General features: G+C 34.8%; 1 protein-coding gene across 3 annotated transcripts; it reads right to left on the reverse strand.

Moving 5' to 3' along the window:
* Window positions 1-813: 813 nt before the first annotated feature.
* LOC119608343 (kelch-like protein 26) lies at window positions 814-5,355 on the reverse strand. Of its 3 annotated transcripts, XM_037962724.1 has the most exons (6): window positions 5,166-5,355; window positions 4,977-5,100; window positions 3,610-3,927; window positions 2,598-3,435; window positions 2,159-2,533; window positions 814-1,690 (listed from the first exon to the last, which is right to left on the reverse strand). In XM_037962724.1, exons 3-6 carry the CDS (start codon window positions 3,841-3,843, stop codon window positions 1,203-1,205), a joined length of 1,935 nt encoding a protein of 644 aa, XP_037818652.1. In that variant the 5' UTR covers window positions 3,844-3,927; window positions 4,977-5,100; window positions 5,166-5,355; the 3' UTR covers window positions 814-1,202. The 3 variants fall into 3 exon arrangements, with proteins under 3 accessions (XP_037818652.1, XP_037818653.1, XP_037818654.1); XM_037962725.1 differs by lacking the exons at window positions 4,977-5,100; window positions 5,166-5,355 and adding an exon at window positions 4,875-4,972; XM_037962726.1 differs by lacking the exons at window positions 4,977-5,100; window positions 5,166-5,355 and adding an exon at window positions 4,035-4,822.
* Between the last annotated feature and the right edge of the window lie 16,367 nt (window positions 5,356-21,722).

The raw sequence follows: 21,722 nt of genomic DNA on the forward strand, positions 1-21,722 counted from the left end.
CAAACACGTGTATTTCTTATGGGACCTAGGCTGCTGCGTATCCCTAGGATGACTTTAATTTGGCGCAGCACATATAAAAAAATGATATTGCTGTGCACAGCTTAACGAAATTTCTGTGCACAGCAGGATGCTCTCTTCTGTCTTTTCGAGAGAATTTATTATTTTTTTGTAGTAAATAAAAAATATTATTGAAATTCGAAAACATTTCTTGAACAAAGATATCTTAAAAATGTATTTTTTAATTTTTATAATGCCTCTACTAAAATTTAGTTATAATCTCAACGACAACATATACAAAAAATCTGAATGGGACCATGGGAATCTTTAGAAAATTAACTTCCAGTTTAAAATGATAAAAACATTCGAATAAATTGTTTATAATTACTGCATTTATTTAAAGATCAAAATTTCTAATTCATTGAAATATTTGAAAAATATTTTAAAATTTTGTATTTTAAATCAAGTTCACTATTAAAACAAATGTTTATGGTTCTAAATTGTTATTGTTGTTTTTTCTTCAATTCTAAGTAAATATGTATGTATTATTATGTGGTATTTATGCATGTAGGTTTATTACATTTCGGTTTTATTTTATTTTTTTCAATTTAAAATGGCCCTGCCACAAATATAAAAAAAGTAAGAAAAGTGATTATTTTATATATTTATATAACGACAAGATTATTTTTAAATAATTCCAGCAATTCTATAATATAAAAAGCAAAATAATAAAAAAAAATATAATAATAAAAAAAACAATATTAATACAAAACAGTTTAAATTAAAATTAAATTCAAAGTATTTATATAAAAATATAATTTTATCATTTAGAAAACTAGCTTAAAAATTTTATTAAATTATGTAAAGAAAGGTTTTATTATTAAAGCGTTTAAAAAATGATTTTTGTTTTCTATAGATAACGACAGAGATTCTCAAATACTATAATTTTTATGAGTTTTCCACTATTTTCAAAAAGAGAAAAAAGTTTTTCTTAAGAGTAAAAGATAAATTCAGCAAGAATCGTATTCATTTTTTTTTTCTTTCTCTCAAAACGAAACATATTTACAAATACTTTATAGAAAGAAAATAGAACTAGAAGTGTTAAAAATGTTTTAACATATCGTTTCGCGTTTTGTTTATATAAAAAAGTACAAAATAATTTATATGGTTTTTGTATAAATAAAATAGAATTAATGTTTATAATTTTACATCCCATAAAAGGACATAACAAAATCATCACGTTCTCGTGGTACATAAAAAGCTGCACAAGTACATTCCCACACTTCTTTGGGATATTCCCATTCGCCATTAAATGACCACTGTTTTGTGTCTAAATCGTAGCACTGCACTGCTGAGGTGGCACGATTTATGGTGTTTGTCGACAACAGACCTCCGATAAAATAAATGCGCCTCTTAACTGCCGCCACACCAGTGTAATATTTTGGCATTGGATTTTTTGTTTCCGTCGACCAAGTGTCGGTTTTCACATCATAGACATCTATGGTTTCCGCTAAGACTCTTGTTTCGGTTAAAGGATCTTCATACCAGCCACCACAGGCATAAATATGATGTTCGAATGCAATGAGTATATGATCGGCTCTGGGTGTTGGCATCTGACATAATTTGTTCCATTTTTCGGTTTTTGCATCAAAGCTCCAGAGCGATGCCAATACCATGTGACGATCAATGCCGCCTGTAAGATGGTGAGATATAATAAAGTTTGTTTGTTATGTCGGAATATATTTTAATAATGTTGATCAGATTTTGTTGCGAAAAAACTGAGATTTTGTTGAAAAACTGAGTTCTTGGTAAAAAAAACGAGTTTTTGGTGAGAAATTAATTTTTTAGTAAAAAACTGACTTTTTGGTAAAAATCTGAGTTTTTAGTAAAAAACTGACTTTTTGTAGAAAAATTAGTTTTTGATGAAAAACCGATTTTTTGATAAAGAACTGATTTTTTGCTGGAAAACTGAGATTTTAATAAAAAAAAAACTGAGTATTTGTTGAAGAACTTAAATTTTTATGAGAACTGAGTTTTTCATTAAAATGAAAAACTCAGTTTTTTATTTCAAAACAGTTTTTTATGTAAACTAAAATTTTTTGTTAAAAAATAAGCATTTACTGCAAATCTTTCTTTTTAAAATCGATTTTTTACAACTCACCCGATATATATAATTTTTCACCCAAAACAACGCCAGCATGTTGACTACGATTCTCCGATAATGCGGGTAAATATTCCCAACGATCTACACTGGCATTATAACGTTCACAATTTGATGTTGCCATTTCATTGGCATAGTGATCACCATCAATATCATTTAGCTCACAAACGCCACCAACGGCATACAAAAAATTATTGCCCATGGCATTTAAAGAGAAACGACAACGATCAGCCTGTATGGGAGCAATAGTTTTCCATTTGTCCTTGGTGGGACAATAGCGAAAACCGAAAGGATGTATATATTCCTTTAAACAAACATCATATGAACCGCCAACAATATAAAGATCATTGCCCAAGACAGCTGTGCCATAATTGCCTGCAGATAGGTTTTAAGAGATTTTTGTTAATTTTAAACACTGAATATAGAAAAATGTACTTACATTGTTCTATATGTGGAATCACAGTTAAATCTTCCCATTTGCCTACCGAGGGCAAATAACAACTTATTTGATTAGTTAAACCATTTGTTTCGAAGCCTCCAATTTTAACTAAAGCCAATTCCATGCCGCGCGAATTGGTTAAGACACTTAAAGATATCACTTCTTCATTTTCAGTATTTAATTTATTCAACTGATTTTGCTTTATAACCTCGCTCTTTATAATATCCACATACTGTTGCGAATCTTCTTCGGCAGATTCAGCATTCGATAGTAGAGTATTGAGTGCATTGGTTTCGATCTGATTGAAACGCACTTTGGCAAATAGCATTCTAGCCAATTCGCTCTTTAGCCTGGACTCCAGACAATATTGCAGTGTTATTTGTAATACTCTCTCCTCTGAACAGTCGACGGGATAATTACATGAGAGTATATACTCCAACTGATCCCATGTTAGATTTATTAAATCCGGAGTTTGTGAGAATTCATCAAGACGGGCACAAATAAAACGATACGTTTTTCGTTTAAGCGCATCTAGCGCATAAAGATCGGCCAGAGCGGCTATAGCTACACAATTTTCTAAATCAATTTGAGATTCTAAATAATTCGAACAGGCCTCAATGACGGCTTTCATTTGAACGTGTGTTGAAACGGAGAGTACATCTTGTATGTTATTACGATCCAATTCCAGTTTAGAGGTGTAGGCATATTCGATTAATAACTCTATGCCACGAGCATTAACACCATTTAATTTGATTTCGGACTGTCTAGCCTCACGCATGGCATCGGTAAACATAGCGCAAAAATAATCGCTACAGGCAGCTAAAACAACACGATGGGCCTGAATTAAGAAAAGAAATGTGGGAAATTTGATTAGATATTAAAGTGATTGATACGAATTTTTAACCGAAGGCTATGTATAGACAGACGGTTATCAGTTAGTTCATAGTTAAAATATAATTTTTGTAATACTATTTCCATTTTTCAATTTTCTTTCTCTGATAGTTCTATTTACCTTAAACGTTTTACCCTCAACTATGAGGGTAACATCAAACAGTTTGTCTGAACATCTTAAGGCGTTCAGACCCTGCAATAGAGCCTCTGAGTGAGAGGTTAACATAAAATTTGGCTGTTGTGTGCGTAAGAAAGTAGGTGGTGTTGTATTATTATCTCCCCTTTTAATAGGTGTCGAAGTTCTGTAACGTTGTTCGGAGTTATTACGTAATACTGATGCAGCGCCTCCTGCCATTGTTGTTGACCACCGAAGTTAAGCTGATGAAATTTAATTTGTATTTATAAACATGTGCTTAGATTGTTTTTAAACACTTGTAACCTAAAATATAAAAGTAATAACATTATTAAGGAGGATTAAGTCAGAAATGTGATGTCATAAAAATTTTACATATAAAATCTAAATAATGTGCAATTTTTGCTTATCACCTCGTCGGGCCTTTTCCTTCAATTTCCAAGGTTGGCAATTCCCTTATGACGCTAATCTCGTAAAGTAAACAAACAAGAAAAAAAAAACAATATTGACCCACTTTGTAGTCAAACACAATTTGTTTATTTCTTTATCAATTTTCTAAAGGCAGGTCAATAATCTCTTACTACTTATCGTTACGTTTTGTTTTTTTGCTATTGTAAATTAATATTCAATTATGTTTTTTGTTTATAATTTTTTTGTTTACTTTATGCAATGTACAAAAAAGATAAGAGTAAACTCCATTCGTAATTCAACTCTAGGTGGATAAAGATCGCGCTTCATTGCCATTATCGTTTAAGGATAATACGGCCTGGCCATCCTTTCTCTGCCTTCGAGATTTAGGAGTTTCCCTCTCACATTAGCTTAATGTGTGGCGTCACATAACTGTACCGCGTTACTGTTCTTCGAAGTTTTATGTATTAACCACATGCAATTTGTTCAATAACCTAAAATTTTCATTTATATACGGTGGAGTACAAAACAAATCCCAAAATAGGATTTTGGTGGATTCTAGTAAACTGAGTTAAGTTCGGGAGTTCCGTATTTCTATACTAAGGTATAGGACGAATTGGCCGTTCTTAGACGAGGCTTTTTCTAGGCGTAAGCCGTAATTTCGAGGTCAAATAATTCCTCCTTAGTGGTTTTAATATAGTTAAGGGAGTAACTTAAACAACAAACAAAATTATATTCAATTATTAACAAAAGGTTTTTATAATTTTTTGTTTACTTTATGCAATGGACAAAAGAGATAAGAGTAATAATCCCCGAAAAAAGAAAATATTTATCGAAGTTTATACCTATGTGCCGTAATAATTTTTTTTCTTTCGTCACTTATTACTTGCAAAATTTATTAACTATTTTATTAACTCCATCTTAACCACCACCAACATTTCACTTACCGAGTTCTTTAATCTTTTATCTTCGTTTTCCTCCTTCCTTTAATCAATCAAATTCAACACAACCAACGTACATTCGTTGACATCTGCTTTAGAGATTTTGCTTGGCACTTTGCAATTTTGCTGGCTGCACGAAAACAAATTTTACTTATTTAATAAGTCTAAAATATGTGAACTATTTTTAATATTTACTAAAATTCTTTTTATCTAAAAGAATTAATAAATTAAATGCCAAATTATTGTACAAAAATAGAAATTTTGTCAAATGGTTGTTCATGAGAAAATTTTGACATTTCTATACGATGGAAAAAATTAAAGAATATTACGAAAGATAAAAAGAAAAAAAGATATAAAAGGTGTAATAGAAAGAATGGTAAAAAAATAATAAAATAGAGCTACCAACTCTTTTAAAGCTTTTTATGTGAATTTTTCCGTTCCCATCACATATACAGTGGCGAGCAAAACTGGATACATGTTTAGCTAATAAGACTTAAAAATGCTATAAAACCCATAAAATAAAGGAAAAATAATAAAGTTTTCAATTTTAAATATTCAGTAAAGCAATATAAAAAGAAAACAAAATTAAATTCATGATAATTAAATATTAATCTAAAAATTAAAACATATTTATAAATAAAGTCGAAGTATCCAGTTTTGCACGTTTTAAAAAAATTTTGATTTTTAATATTTTGTGCAAAGTCCTTTTGCTTTTATGACACTTTTTATACGTTTAGGCGTACTTTTGACCAAGGTCTCAATGGTCCGGTGCGGAATACTAGACCACTCCGTTTGTACTCTCGACCAAAGTTCTTTAAGATTTCTTGGTGCATTATCGAATTGCACAAGACGTTTTTTTTAACAAAGCCCATAAATTTTCAATTGGATTGATTTCCGGGCATTGAGTTGACTATTGCATCGTTTGAAAATTCTGCGCTGAAAGCCAATTCTTTACGATTTTTGCCGTATGCTTCGGATCCCCATCCTGTTGGAGTATAACCTCTGACTCTGGATATGCACATTCTTCCACAAAATCTGGAATATTGGATTGAAAATGCTCAAATAATCCTCCTTTTTCATTATAGCATCTAATTTTACTAAAGAACCGAGATTCTACCAAGTGAAACAAGCCCACACAATCAGACTACCACCCGCTTGTTTCACTCTTTTGTTTTACTTGGCGCTTTTTTAAGCTTTCATAAGGGCGGTGCCAGTAATATTCCTTGCCATCAGTATAGTTTTCGTTTCATCGGACCATATAACCCTTTTCCAGTCATCAACACTCCAATTTTTGTGGTTCTTGCTAAATTTAAGACGATCCTTCACACTTTTTTCTGATAACGCTGGTGTTTTCTGCTTTACGGCTGATATAAGGCCAATTCTACGAAGAGCTCCCCGGACTGCCCATTCACTTAAGGACTTATTTATGGCGACTATAGCCTGTTTTTTGTATTTTTACCTGTTTGGATGTCAATAAACGCTCCATAGTTCTGGCATCTCTCTCCGAAAGCAAACACGATCGACATTTCTTAACTTCTGGTGTGCTCATATTTTTCTTTTTCGCACTTGTAGCACTCTTCGGTGGCAAATTCCTAACTTCTTGGCAATTTGACGAGCACAGTAATTATTTTTTGTCATTTCGACCATTTGGTTTCCCAATAAACTTAATATTTTTCTAATTAAAACTAGAAAATTAAAATATTTGCAAAAAAATTACAAATATGACTCAAAAATGGTAACTGTTTGTTTTGATGCTTTCTTCAAAGGTAAATTAAGTAGAAGTACTCAAATTCATTGTTATTTTTAAATTTACTTGTGTTGCTAGATTAATTAAATTTAAACGTGCAAAAGTGGATACATAGACTTTTTTAATAAAATTAGCTAAAACTTGAGATAAAGTTTCAATATTCGCGAATTTTCTATTGTTTTATTTTCTTATTCTTCCATTGCTTATTTTAAAACCAATATAAAATTATTGTTTAATATTTTCTGGATTTTATTGGGCTTTTAACATACACTTGATTGATATGTATCCAGTTTTGCTCGCCACTGTATACCTATATACATAATAAATAAACAAAACGGGAAAAATTTATATATGCGAAAATTTTTCCGGATATGGAACGATCCGATTTTCCATAGCACTTTTGAAAATTACCTAATCGTATATAACTCATGAATTAAAGATATCGGAAATTCAACTCGAATGTGTTTTGCGCATATGCAAATCTTTCTGTGAACGTTTTTCGCGATTGGCTCATAATTTGGCCATAGCACCCATAGAAAGCCCTATTGGCACGTATATGTTTTGTATACAAAATTTATAAAATATAAATTGCTATACATATTCGACGTGCTAATAAAAAATTAACGTATAGGTGAAGGGTATTTAAGATTCGGCATTGACGAATATAGCTCTCTAACTTGTTATAATAGCAAATTCAGTTTTTGGTCTGGATTAAATTCCGCATTAAAGAACTTAGCCTCCACAGAGGTTTTTTTAATTATCTGGCATCACTGTTGTCTACATGACGTTCTATGTGGACGTCATTTTCGGAGAAGAAGAAAATGTCAAGAAAGATGTTTTGTTTTTATAACATTGTAACGGAAATAGCAAAATAATTGTGAAACAATTCAAAAATTTATTGTTGTAAATAATTAAAAAATATGTATGTTGAATAATAAAAATTATGCAATTCTACAAAGTGTATTTTGGTATTATTTGAACAGTTGTAGTCATTTTATATAGTGCGTCTTAGCTAAACATATTTCTACATAAAATGACACCTTCCATATCCTTATGTTTAACACCTGGATTAATATTTAAATGTTTATTAGATGATAATGGTCAATTTAATAACATTTATAAAATTGCTTACTTTGAAGCAGAGGTAATAATTTAAATTATTATTTTGCCTAACGGATTTTTTCATAACAGATTATGTAAATAATTGTAAACTCGCGATGTTACAGAGGCTCAAATCTGAACAAAAAACAATTTTTAAAAATTTTGCAAAAAGTCAATTATGAAAATTTTTTTAATTCGTCTTGGAATAGTAATAAAAACTTTAAATGTTGCGATTTTTTCAATACATTGTAAGTTGACAACATCCACAGAAAGTACTAAAAATATACTACTACTTTTTACAACCAAGCAAAGTATATAAATAAAGTAGCATCACTTGAACAGCTGACTATTTTTTTTAAACTAGATAAATAAAGCAAATTGTCAAAGTTTGTTTTGAAAATTGTTAACATTGTTTACGTCGCCATTTTTAAATTGTGTTTTGCTATTTGTTAAAATTTGTGAAAAGTTGAAAAAGTGAATTAAAAGTGGTTTTAAATTAGTTTAAAAGTGTAATAAATTGTATAATATATAATAATATAATTAAATTGTTAATATTTTAACTTAAAAGTAATATTTTTTATTTATGTTTTGTTCACATTGTTTTTCAAGGAAATTTTATTTTGACACAATCTTAAATTTTCCAAAAACAAAATACATGTGGTTGTTGTAGATGTTGTTGTACAACAAGAGATGTCGCTACTTTATTAATATACTTTGCAACCAAGTGTATTCTCAAACCAAGACGTCCGTCCAGTTAGCAACGAAAGATAGCAACGGCAGAGAAAATTTTGGGAATTAAGTGGCAACACCACAGGGGAAAATAAATTGCTTAGCTAATAAAAAATACCATGGAAAACTCAATGGAAAGAGATGGGAAACACAAAATGGAATCGAGATTATATATAGTCTTGGAACTATAGTTCCTTGTAAAATTAGATTCCTCTAAAAATCGTTGCTGGTGAACTGTAATCGTTGCTGGTGAACTGTATAGGATCTAGCGAGTGTCGCGCCAAAAACTCTTTGGAATATGTTAGGAGACATGGTAAGGAGTGAAAAAATCCTTCCGTGCAAAAAATCGGTAGAGCAGATCCTTGGAAAATTGGCTTCTTCCAAAATGGTCAGTAAAATCGTTGCTGGTGAACTGTATAGGATCTAGCGAGTGTCGCGCCAAAAACTCTTTGGAATATGTTAGGAGACATGGTAAGGATTGAAAAAATCCTTCCGTGCAAAAAATCGGTAGAGCAGATCCTTGGAAAATTGGCTTCCTCCAAAATGGTCAGTAAAATCGTTGCTGGTAAACTATGTAGGATCTAGCGAGTGTCGCGCCAAAAACTCCTTGGATTATGGTAGGAGACATGGTAAGGATTGAAAAAATCCTTCCGTGCAAAAAATCGGTAGAGCAGATCCTTGGAAAATTGGCTTCCTCCAAAATGGTCAGTAAAATCGTTGCTGGTAAACTATGTAGGATCTAGCGAGTGTCGCGCCAAAAACTCCTTGGATTATGGTAGGAGACATGGTAAGGATTGAAAAAATCCTTCCGTGCAAAAAATCGGTAGAGCAAATCCTTGGAAAATTGGCTTCCTCCAAAATGGTCAGTAAAATCGTTGCTGGTAAACTATGTAGGATCTAGCGAGTGTCGCGCCAAAAACTCCTTGGATTATGGTAGGAGACATGGTAAGGATTGAAAAAATCCTTCCGTGCAAAAAATCGGTAGAGCAAATCCTTGGAAAATTGGCTTCCTCCAAAATGGTCAGTAAAATCGTTGCTGGTAAACTATGTAGGATCTAGCGAGTGTCGCGCCAAAAACTCCTTGGATTATGGTAGGAGACATGGTAAGGATTGAAAAAATCCTTCCGTGCAAAAAATCGGTAGAGCAAATCCTTGGAAAATTGGCTTCCTCCAAAATGGTCAGTAAAATCGTTGCTGGTAAACTATGTAGGATCTAGCGAGTGTCGCGCCAAAAACTCCTTGGATTATGGTAGGAGACATGGTAAGGATTGAAAAAATCCTTCCGTGCAAAAAATCGGTAGAGCAGATCCTTGGAAAATTGGCTTCCTCCAAAATGGTCAGTAAAATCGTTGCTGGTAAACTATGTAGGATCTAGCGAGTGTCGCGCCAAAAACTCCTTGGATTATGGTAGGAGACATGGTAAGGATTGAAAAAATCCTTCCGTGCAAAAAATCGGTAGAGCAAATCCTTGGAAAATTGGCTTCCTCCAAAATGGTCAGTAAAATCGTTGCTGGTAAACTATGTAGGATCTAGCGAGTGTCGCGCCAAAAACTCCTTGGATTATGGTAGGAGACATGGTAAGGATTGAAAAAATCCTTCCGTGCAAAAAATCGGTAGAGCAAATCCTTGGAAAATTGGCTTCCTCCAAAATGGTCAGTAAAATCGTTGCTGGTAAACTATGTAGGATCTAGCGAGTGTCGCGCCAAAAACTCCTTGGATTATGGTAGGAGACATGGTAAGGATTGAAAAAATCCTTCCGTGCAAAAAATCGGTAGAGCAAATCCTTGGAAAATTGGCTTCCTCCAAAATGGTCAGTAAAATCGTTGCTGGTAAACTATGTAGGATCTAGCGAGTGTCGCGCCAAAAACTCCTTGGATTATGGTAGGAGACATGGTAAGGATTGAAAAAATCCTTCCGTGCAAAAAATCGGTAGAGCAAATCCTTGGAAAATTGGCTTCCTCCAAAATGGTCAGTAAAATCGTTGCTGGTAAACTATGTAGGATCTAGCGAGTGTCGCGCCAAAAACTCCTTGGATTATGGTAGGAGACATGGTAAGGATTGAAAAAATCCTTCCGTGCAAAAAATCGGTAGAGCAGATCCTTGGAAAATTGGCTTCCTCCAAAATGGTCAGTAAAATCGTTGCTGGTAAACTATGTAGGATCTAGCGAGTGTCGCGCCAAAAACTCCTTGGATTATGGTAGGAGACATGGTAAGGATTGAAAAAATCCTTCCGTGCAAAAAATCGGTAGAGCAAATCCTTGGAAAATTGGCTTCCTCCAAAATGGTCAGTAAAATCGTTGCTGGTAAACTATGTAGGATCTAGCGAGTGTCGCGCCAAAAACTCCTTGGATTATGGTAGGAGACATGGTAAGGATTGAAAAAATCCTTCCGTGCAAAAAATCGGTAGAGCAAATCCTTGGAAAATTGGCTTCCTCCAAAATGGTCAGTAAAATCGTTGCTGGTAAACTATGTAGGATCTAGCGAGTGTCGCGCCAAAAACTCCTTGGATTATGGTAGGAGACATGGTAAGGATTGAAAAAATCCTTCCGTGCAAAAAATCGGTAGAGCAAATCCTTGGAAAATTGGCTTCCTCCAAAATGGTCAGTAAAATCGTTGCTGGTAAACTATGTAGGATCTAGCGAGTGTCGCGCCAAAAACTCCTTGGATTATGGTAGGAGACATGGTAAGGATTGAAAAAATCCTTCCGTGCAAAAAATCGGTAGAGCAAATCCTTGGAAAATTGGCTTCCTCCAAAATGGTCAGTAAAATCGTTGCTGGTAAACTGTATAGGATCTAGCGAGTGTCGCGCCAAAAACTCTTTGGAATATGTTAGGAGACATGGTAAGGATTGAAAAAATCCTTCCGTGCAAAAAATCGGTAGAGCAGATCCTTGGAAAATTGGCTTCCTCCAAAATGGTCAGTAAAATCGTTGCTGGTAAACTATGTAGGATCTAGCGAGTGTCGCGCCAAAAACTCCTTGGATTATGGTAGGAGACATGGTAAGGATTGAAAAAATCCTTCCGTGCAAAAAATCGGTAGAGCAAATCCTTGGAAAATTGGCTTCCTCCAAAATGGTCAGTAAAATCGTTGCTGGTAAACTATGTAGGATCTAGCGAGTGTCGCGCCAAAAACTCTTGGAATATGTTAGGAGACATGGTAAGGATTGAAAAAATCCTTCCGTGCAAAAAATCGGTAGAGCAGATCCTTGGAAAATTGGCTTCCTCCAAAATGGTCAGTAAAATCGTTGCTGGTAAACTGTATAGGATCTAGCGAGTGTCGCGCCAAAAACTCTTTGGAATATGTTAGGAGACATGGTAAGGATTGAAAAAATCCTTCCGTGCAAAAAATCGGTAGAGCAAATCCTTGGAAAATTGGCTTCCTCCAAAATGGTCAGTAAAATCGTTGCTGGTAAACTATGTAGGATCTAGCGAGTGTCGCGCCAAAAACTCCTTGGATTATGGTAGGAGACATGGTAAGGATTGAAAAAATCCTTCCGTGCAAAAAATCGGTAGAGCAGATCCTTGGAAAATTGGCTTCCTCCAAAATGGTCAGTAAAATCGTTGCTGGTAAACTGTATAGGATCTAGCGAGTGTCGCGCCAAAAACTCTTTGGAATATGTTAGGAGACATGGTAAGGATTGAAAAAATCCTTCCGTGCAAAAAATCGGTAGAGCAGATCCTTGGAAAATTGGCTTTCCTCCAAAATGGTCAGTAAAATCGTTGCTGGTAAACTGTATAGGATCTAGCGAGTGTCGCGCCAAAAACTCTTTGGAATATGTTAGGAGACATGGTAAGGATTGAAAAAATCCTTCCGTGCAAAAAATCGGTAGAGCAGATCCTTGGAAAATTGGCTTCTTCCAAAATGGTCAGTAAAATCGTTGCTGGTGAACTGTATAGGATCTAGCGAGTGTCGCGCCAAAAACTCTTGGAATATGTTAGGAGACATGGTAAGGATTGAAAAAATCCTTCCGTGCAAAAAATCGGTAGAGCAGATCCTTGGAAAATTGGCTTCCTCCAAAATGGTCAGTAAAATCGTTGCTGGTAAACTAGTATAGGATCTAGCGAGTGTCGCGCCAAAAACTCTTTGGAATATGTTAGGAGACATGGTAAGGATTGAAAAAATCCTTCCGTGCAAAAAAATCGGTAGAGCAATCCTTGGAAAATTGGCTTCCTCCAAAATGGTCAGTAAAATCGTTACTGGTAAACTATGTAGGATCTAGCGAGTGTCGCGCCAAAAACTCCTTGGATTATGGTAGGAGACATGGTAAGGATTGAAAAAATCCTTCCGTGCAAAAAATCGGTAGAGCAGATCCTTGGAAAATTGGCTTCCTCCAAAATGGTCAGTAAAATCGTTGCTGGTAAACTATGTAGGATCTAGCGAGTGTCGCGCCAAAAACTCCTTGGATTATGGTAGGAGACATGGTAAGGATTGAAAAAATCCTTCCGTGCAAAAAATCGGTAGAGCAAATCCTTGGAAAATTGGCTTCCTCCAAAATGGTCAGTAAAATCGTTGCTGGTAAACTATGTAGGATCTAGCGAGTGTCGCGCCAAAAACTCCTTGGATTATGGTAGGAGACATGGTAAGGATTGAAAAAATCCTTCCGTGCAAAAAATCGGTAGAGCAAATCCTTGGAAAATTGGCTTCCTCCAAAATGGTCAGTAAAATCGTTGCTGGTAAACTGTATAGGATCTAGCGAGTGTCGCGCCAAAAACTCTTTGGAATATGGTAGGAGACATGGTAAGGATTGAAAAAATCCTTCCGTGCAAAAAATCGGTAGAGCAGATCCTTGGAAAATTGGCTTCCTCCAAAATGGTCAGTAAAATCGTTGCTGGTAAACTGTATAGGATCTAGCGAGTGTCGCGCCAAAAACTCTTTGGAATATGGTAGGAGACATGGTAAGGATTGAAAAAATCCTTCCGTGCAAAAAATCGGTAGAGCAAATCCTTGGAAAATTGGCTTCCTCCAAAATGGTCAGTAAAATCGTTGCTGGTAAACTATGTAGGATCTAGCGAGTGTCGCGCCAAAAACTCCTTGGATTATGGTAGGAGACATGGTAAGGATTGAAAAAATCCTTCCGTGCAAAAAATCGGTAGAGCAGATCCTTGGAAAATTGGCTTCCTCCAAAATGGTCAGTAAAATCGTTGCTGGTAAACTGTATAGGATCTAGCGAGTGTCGCGCCAAAAACTCTTTGGAATATGTTAGGAGACATGGTAAGGATTGAAAAAATCCTTCCGTGCAAAAAATCGGTAGAGCAGATCCTTGGAAAATTGGCTTCCTCCAAAATGGTCAGTAAAATCGTTGCTGGTAAACTATGTAGGATCTAGCGAGTGTCGCGCCAAAAACTCCTTTGGATTATGGTAGGAGACATGGTAAGGATTGAAAAAATCCTTCCGTGCAAAAAATCGGTAGAGCAGATCCTTGGAAAATTGGCTTCTTCCAAAATGGTCAGTAAAATCGTTGCTGGTGAAACTGTATAGGATCTAGCGAGTGTCGCGCCAAAAACTCTTTGGAATATGTTAGGAGACATGGTAAGGATTGAAAAAATCCTTCCGTGCAAAAAATCGGTAGAGCAGATCCTTGGAAAATTGGCTTCCTCCAAAATGGTCAGTAAAATCGTTGCTGGTAAACTATGTAGGATCTAGCGAGTGTCGCGCCAAAAACTCCTTGGAATTATGGTAGGAGACATGGTAAGGATTGAAAAAATCCTTCCGTGCAAAAAATCGGTAGAGCAAGATCCTTGGAAAATTGGCTTCCTCCAAAATGGTCAGTAAAATCGTTGCTGGTAAACTATGTAGGATCTAGCGAGTGTCGCGCCAAAAACTCCTTGGATTATGGTAGGAGACATGGTAAGGATTGAAAAAATCCTTCCGTGCAAAAAATCGGTAGAGCAAATCCTTGGAAAATTGGCTTCCTCCAAAATGGTCAGTAAAATCGTTGCTGGTAAACTATGTAGGATCTAGCGAGTGTCGCGCCAAAAACTCCTTGGATTATGGTAGGAGACATGGTAAGGATTGAAAAAATCCTTCCGTGCAAAAAATCGGTAGAGCAGATCCTTGGAAAATTGGCTTCCTCCAAAATGGTCAGTAAAATCGTTGCTGGTAAACTATGTAGGATCTAGCGAGTGTCGCGCCAAAAACTCCTTGGATTATGGTAGGAGACATGGTAAGGATTGAAAAAATCCTTCCGTGCAAAAAATCGGTAGAGCAAATCCTTGGAAAATTGGCTTCCTCCAAAATGGTCAGTAAAATCGTTGCTGGTAAACTGTATAGGATCTAGCGAGTGTCGCGCCAAAAACTCTTTGGAATATGGTAGGAGACATGGTAAGGATTGAAAAAATCCTTCCGTGCAAAAAATCGGTAGAGCAGATCCTTGGAAAATTGGCTTCCTCCAAAATGGTCAGTAAAATCGTTGCTGGTAAACTGTATAGGATCTAGCGAGTGTCGCGCCAAAAACTCCTTGGAATATGTTAGGAGACATGGTAAGGATTGAAAAAATCCTTCCGTGCAAAAAATCGGTAGAGCAAATCCTTGGAAAATTGGCTTCCTCCAAAATGGTCAGTAAAATCGTTGCTGGTAAACTATGTAGGATCTAGCGAGTGTCGCGCCAAAAACTCCTTGGATTATGGTAGGAGACATGGTAAGGATTGAAAAAATCCTTCCGTGCAAAAAATCGGTAGAGCAGATCCTTGGAAAATTGGCTTCCTCCAAAATGGTCAGTAAAATCGTTGCTGGTAAACTGTATAGGATCTAGCGAGTGTCGCGCCAAAAACTCTTTGGAATATGTTAGGAGACATGGTAAGGATTGAAAAAATCCTTCCGTGCAAAAAATCGGTAGAGCAAGATCCTTGGAAAATTGGCTTCCTCCAAAATGGTCAGTAAAATCGTTGCTGGTAAACTGTATAGGATCTAGCGAGTGTCGCGCCAAAAACTCCTTTGGATTATGGTAGGAGACATGGTAAGGATTGAAAAAATCCTTCCGTGCAAAAAATCGGTAGAGCAAATCCTTGGAAAATTGGCTTCCTCCAAAATGGTCAGTAAAATCGTTGCTGGTAAACTGTATAGGATCTAGCGAGTGTCGCGCCAAAAACTCTTGGATATGGTAGGAGACATGGTAAGGATTGAAAAAATCCTTCCGTGCAAAAAATCGGTAGAGCAGATCCTTGGAAAATTGGCTTCCTCCAAAATGGTCAGTAAAATCGTTGCTGGTAAACTGTATAGGATCTAGCGAGTGTCGCGCCAAAAACTCTTTGGAATATGTTAGGAGACATGGTAAGGATTGAAAAAAATCCTTCCGTGCAAAAAATCGGTAGAGCAAGATCCTTGGAAAATTGGCTTCCTCCAAAATGGTCAGTAAAATCGTTGCTGGTAAACTATGTAGGATCTAGCGAGTGTCGCGCCAAAAACTCCTTGGATTATGGTAGGAGACATGGTAAGGATTGAAAAAATCCTTCCGTGCAAAAAATCGGTAGAGCAGATCCTTGGAAAATTGGCTTCCTCCAAAATGGTCAGTAAAATCGTTGCTGGTAAACTGTATAGGATCTAGCGAGTGTCGCGCCAAAAACTCTTGGAATATGTTAGGAGACATGGTAAGGATTGAAAAAATCCTTCCGTGCAAAAAATCGGTAGAGCAGATCCTTGGAAAATTGGCTTCCTCCAAAATGGTCAGTAAAAATCGTTGCTGGTAAACTGTATAGGATCTAGCGAGTGTCGCGCCAAAAACTCTTTGGAATATGTTAGGAGACATGTAAGGATTGAAAAAATCCTTCCGTGCAAAAAATCGGTAGAGCAGAATCCTTGGAAAATTGGCTTCCTTCCAAAATGGTCAGTAAAATCGTTGCTGTAACTGTATAGGATCTAGCGAGTGTCGCGCCAAAAACTCTTTGGGATATGTTAGGAGACATGGTAAGGATTGAAAAAATCCTTCCGTGCAAAAAATCGGTAGAGCAGATCCTTGGAAATTGGCTTCCTCCAAAATGGTCAGTAAAATCGTTGCTGGTAAACTGTATAGGATCTAGCGAGTGTCGCGCCAAAAACTCTTGGAATATGTTAGGAGACATGGTAAGGATTGAAAAAATCCTTCCGTGCAAAAAATCGGTAGAGCAGATCCTTGGAAAATTGGCTTCCTCCAAAATGGTCAGTAAAATCGTTGCTGGTAAACTGTATAGGATCTAGCGAGTGTCGCGCCAAAAACTCCTTGGAATATGATAGGAGACATGTAGGTAAATCCTTCCTAGAAAAAAATCGGTAGAGCAGATCCTTGGAAAATTGGCTTCCTCCAAAATGGTCAGTAAAATTGTTGCTGGTAAATTATACAGGTTCTAAGAAGTGTCGCGCAAAATACTCCTTGGAATATGGATTAAAAGTATTAAGGATTAAAATCCTTCCGTGCAATATATCTACCGACTAGATACTTGGGAAGGGAAAGTCGATAAGTTAAAATTGTAAAAGTCAAGAGTCGACTTTTCATGCACATACTGCAAAACGTCGAAAGTCGATGTTTTATTTTATTTATGGAAGCTGCAGCGTCGTATTTTTTAGTATAAGTAAAGAAAAAACAGAGTTGCATTACTAAAGTAATTAGATTTTGAGTAGATTTTGCCGAAATCTACTTACGAAGTATATTTTGTTTGCTAAGGGAAATCTAGTTAAAATCAAATAGATTTGGTTCGAAATCTCATAAATGCTAGATTTCATAGTGGTGTAATTGGGCTATTACACTTATTTTTTGACATTAAAGAAGGTTTAATCTTCACCTTCGTGAGAAGAATATATATAAGTTTGTCATTCCGTTTGTAAATTCCGAAATATAACTCTCCGACCCTATAAAGTATTATATTCTGAATCCTTATAGATGCGGAGTCGATTAAGCCATGTCCGTCTCTGTCTGTCTGTCTGTGAAATCAGTTTTTCTGAAGACCCCACATATCTCTGGATACAAATCTTCAATAATTCTATCAGACATGCAACAACGGAGATATAAGTAAAAACCCGAGACAACCTCTGAAAATTTCTAAAAAAGAAAATTTGTTCATGCTTTGATAAATAAGCAACAACACTGCTTATTCATTGCGTTGTGTATTTTGTTTTTTGATTATTTCGTTTCGTATGTTTGAATGGCTGTGTGTTTCATTGCCATGGTTGTTGTGTTTTTTGTTCTTGGTATATTCAGTTTCGTATGTTTGGATGGCTGTGTGTTTCATTGCCTTGTGTAAATTGTTTTTGTTTCTTGGTGTATTCGTATGTTTGGATGGCTGTTGGTTTCATTGCGTTGTGTATTTTGTGTTGTTTTTCTGTGTACTTCGTTTCGTATGTTTGGATGTCTGTTGGTTTTACTGCCTTGTGTGTTTATTTCGTTTTGCGTTGTTGATATTGTCGGGAAAATTAAATAAATTTAAATTTTATAAAATTGATATTTTTTAAATACACTATGGTGAAGGGTATACAAAATTCGGCACAGCCGAATATAGCACTTTACTTGTTTTTCATGCTTTGATAAATAAGCAACACAACAACACTGCTTATTCATTGGTTGTGTATTTTGTTTTTTTTTTTTTTTTTTTGAGTATTTCGTTCCGTCTGTTTGATGTCTGTGTGTTTCATTGCCTTGTGTATATTGTTTTTGTTTTTGGTGTATTCAGTTTCGTATGTTTGGATGTCTGTTTGTTTCATTGCCTTGTATATATTGTTTTGTTTTCTTGGTGTATCAGTTTCGTAGTTTGGATGTCTGTTTGTTTTACTGCCTTTGTGTATGTTGTTTTTTGTGTTTATTTCGTTTAGCGTTGTTGTTGTTCATTTTGTTTTGCTATTGCTATAATAATGATATAGTCGGAAAATAAAATTAAAATAAATGTTAAAATTTATATTTTTTAAATACACTATGGTGAAGGGTATATAAGATTCAGCACAGCCGAATATAACACTCTTACTTGTTTTTTCTTATTTTGTTTGACAAATTAGAAAAAAATATGAGGTACATTTCATTTTATTAAATAATTGCATTAACATTTTTTTTAAGTCAACTTTTCAATGTTTTCCTATATTAAATTTTGTCGATATTTTGATATTTGTCTTTTTTCTTGTAAAGCGTCGTATTTTTTAAGATTATTTAGAATAAACAGAGCTCTACTAAAAACCACTAGATTTGCTCAAAACACATAGATTTGTCGAATATTGACATGGGGTGGTAATGTGGATTTAGGCAAAACTAGTTGAAATCATGTATTTGCCATACGTTTCTGACATATCCAAATCTACTTATACTCTATTTATAGCGAAATCTAGTACTTATGAGATTTCGAGCAAACCTAGTTGATTTTAACTAGATTTCCCCATTCAAACAAAATCTTCTTCATTAGTAGATTTTGGCAAAATCTAGTAAAAATAAAATGCAACTCTGTTTTTTCCTAAATAATACTAAAAAAATACACAAGAAAAAGAAAAAAAAAACAAACAAGAAAAATCAAAATGTCGACAAAATTTTAATAAATTGGAAACATGAATGAAAAGATAATTTAAAATAGAAGGTAATGTCTATTTAAATATCTATTTTTTTATTCTAAATGAAATTCAAGTAAATTTTCCATATTTCCTTCTAATTTTCATATTAAACACAATTTGGAGAATATATAGAAAAAATTAAATCTTCCTAAATGTCAAAAATACGAAGTGTAAACAGTAAAGATTTGAAGAAAGATTTCGATGTAGTGTAAATGGGGTATGATCTACTAGATTTCATTTATATGCAACTCTGTGTTGTGTCTCGGATAAAGAAATACAATTATAGGCTATCCATTTAAATTGAATGTTTTTGTCGAAAAATTACATTTATTTTCGAAAAAAAAAATAAAAAATTATAAATTTTAAATTGGTGTCATTTAAGAAATAAGAATAATTCTATATACTATTCAGTGGAAACACCTTGAAGGCAAATCTAGTAGATTTCTATCCAGTGGAAACATAGCATTAGACTTCAATCCAAATCTAGATTTTTCCATAAAAAAATTTAGTTCGAAATTTTATCTGGTAGTTTTTAGTAGGCAAAAATCAAAATATCGACAAAATTTAATAATAGGAAAACATTAATGAAAAGTTGATTTAAAAACAAGTAAGAGTGCTATATCGGCTGTGCCGAATCTTATATACCCTTCACCACAGTGTATTTAAAAAATATCACATTCTATAAAATTTTAATTTATTTCATTTTCCCGTTAATATCATTATTATAGCAATAGCAAAACGAACAACAATGCTAAACGAAATAAACACACAAAAAAAACAAATACACATGGCAGTAAAACCAACAGACATCCAAACATACGAAACGAAATACACAAAAAACAAAAACAAAATACACAAGGCAATTAAACCAACAGACATCCAAATATACGAAACTGAATACACCAAAAAAAACAAAACCAATATACACAAGGCAATGAAACATACGAAACGAAATACTCAAAAAAAAGCAAAAACAAAATACATGAAACCAACTGACATCCAACATACGAAACTGAATGCACCAAAAACAAAAACAATATACACAAGGCAATGAAACACACAGCCATCCAAACATATGAAACGAAATACTCAATGAATAAGCAGTGTTGTTGTTCCTTATATTAATACATGAAAAAATTGTCTTTTTTATGAAATTTTCAGAGGTTGTCTCGGATTTTTGCTCATATCTCCGGTATTTATGGACCGACTTGCTGATTTTAAATAGCGATCTTCCCGAAAGCATGTCTAACAGAATTATTGAAGATTCGGATCTCGCCGATATCTGGGGTCCTCTAAAAACTGATTTCAACAAACATACAGACAGAGAGACGGACAGACAGACAGACAGAGATGGCTTAAGCGACTTCGCTATCTATAAGGATCCAGAATATATACTTTATAGGGTCGGAAAATTATATTATAGAAATTACAAACGGAATGACAAATATATACCCTTCTCACGAAGGTGAAGGGTATAAAAAAGTTAATGCAATTATTTAATATAAGTGAAAATATATCTCTTTTTTTTTCAAATTTTTTATGTCAAACAAAATATGGAGAAATATTAGGAAAAATTTAACTTTTTTTAAAGTCAAAAAATATTAAGTGTAATAGCCCATTTACACCACTATGAAATCTAGTACTTATGAGATTTCGAGACAAATCTGTTTTTTAACTAGATTTCCCATACCAAACAAATATACTCGAAGTAGATTTCGTTGGTTGCAACTCTGTTTTTTCGTAATACTAAAAATACGACGCTGCAACTTCCATAATTAAAATAAAACATCGACTTTCGTCGTTTTGCAATATGTGCATGAAAAGTCGACTCTTCGACTTTTACAATTTTCACTTATCGACTTTCCACCTTCCCAAGTATCTAGTCGGTAGATATATTGCACGGAAGGATTTTTTAATCCTTAATACTTTAATCCATATTCCAAGGAGTATTTTGCGCGACACATCTTAGAACCTGTATAATTTACCAGCAACAATTTTACTGACCTTTTGGAGGAATCTAATTTTCCAAGGATCTGCTCTACCGATTTTCTGCACAGAAGGATTTTTTCAATCCTTACCATGTCTCCTACCATAATCCAAGGAGTTTTTGGCGCGACACTCGCTAGATCCTATATAGTTTACCAGCAACGATTTTACTGACCATTTTGGAGGAAGCCAATTTTCAAGGATCTGCTCTACCGATTTTTTGCACGAAAGGATTTTTCAATCCTTACCATGTCTCCTACCATAATCCAAGGAGTTTTTGGCGCGACACTCGCTAGATCCTATACAGTTCACCAGCAACGATTTTACTGACCATTTGAAAGAAGCCAATTTTCCAAGGATCTGCTCTACCGATTTTTGCACGGAAGGATTTTTTCAATCCTTACCATGTCTCCTACATAATCCAAGGAGTTTTTGGCGCGACACTCGCTAGATCCTATATAGTTTACCAGCAACGATTTTACTGACCATTTTGGAGGAAGCCAATTTTCCAAGGATCTGCTCTACCGATTTTTTGCACGGAAGGATTTTTTTCAATCCTTACCATGTCTCCTACCATAATCCAAGGAGTTTTTGGCGCGACACTCGCTAGATCCTATACAGTTCACCAGCAACGATTTTACTGACCATTTTGGAGGAAGCCAATTTTCCAAGGATCTGCTCTACCGATCCTT

The sequence above is a fragment of the Lucilia sericata genome, unplaced genomic scaffold, assembly GCF_015586225.1.
Source record: "Lucilia sericata isolate MDLA Ls3-8-SP2 unplaced genomic scaffold, ASM1558622v1 Contig000823F_arrow, whole genome shotgun sequence".
Classification (NCBI taxonomy): Eukaryota; Metazoa; Arthropoda; class Insecta; order Diptera; family Calliphoridae; genus Lucilia; species Lucilia sericata.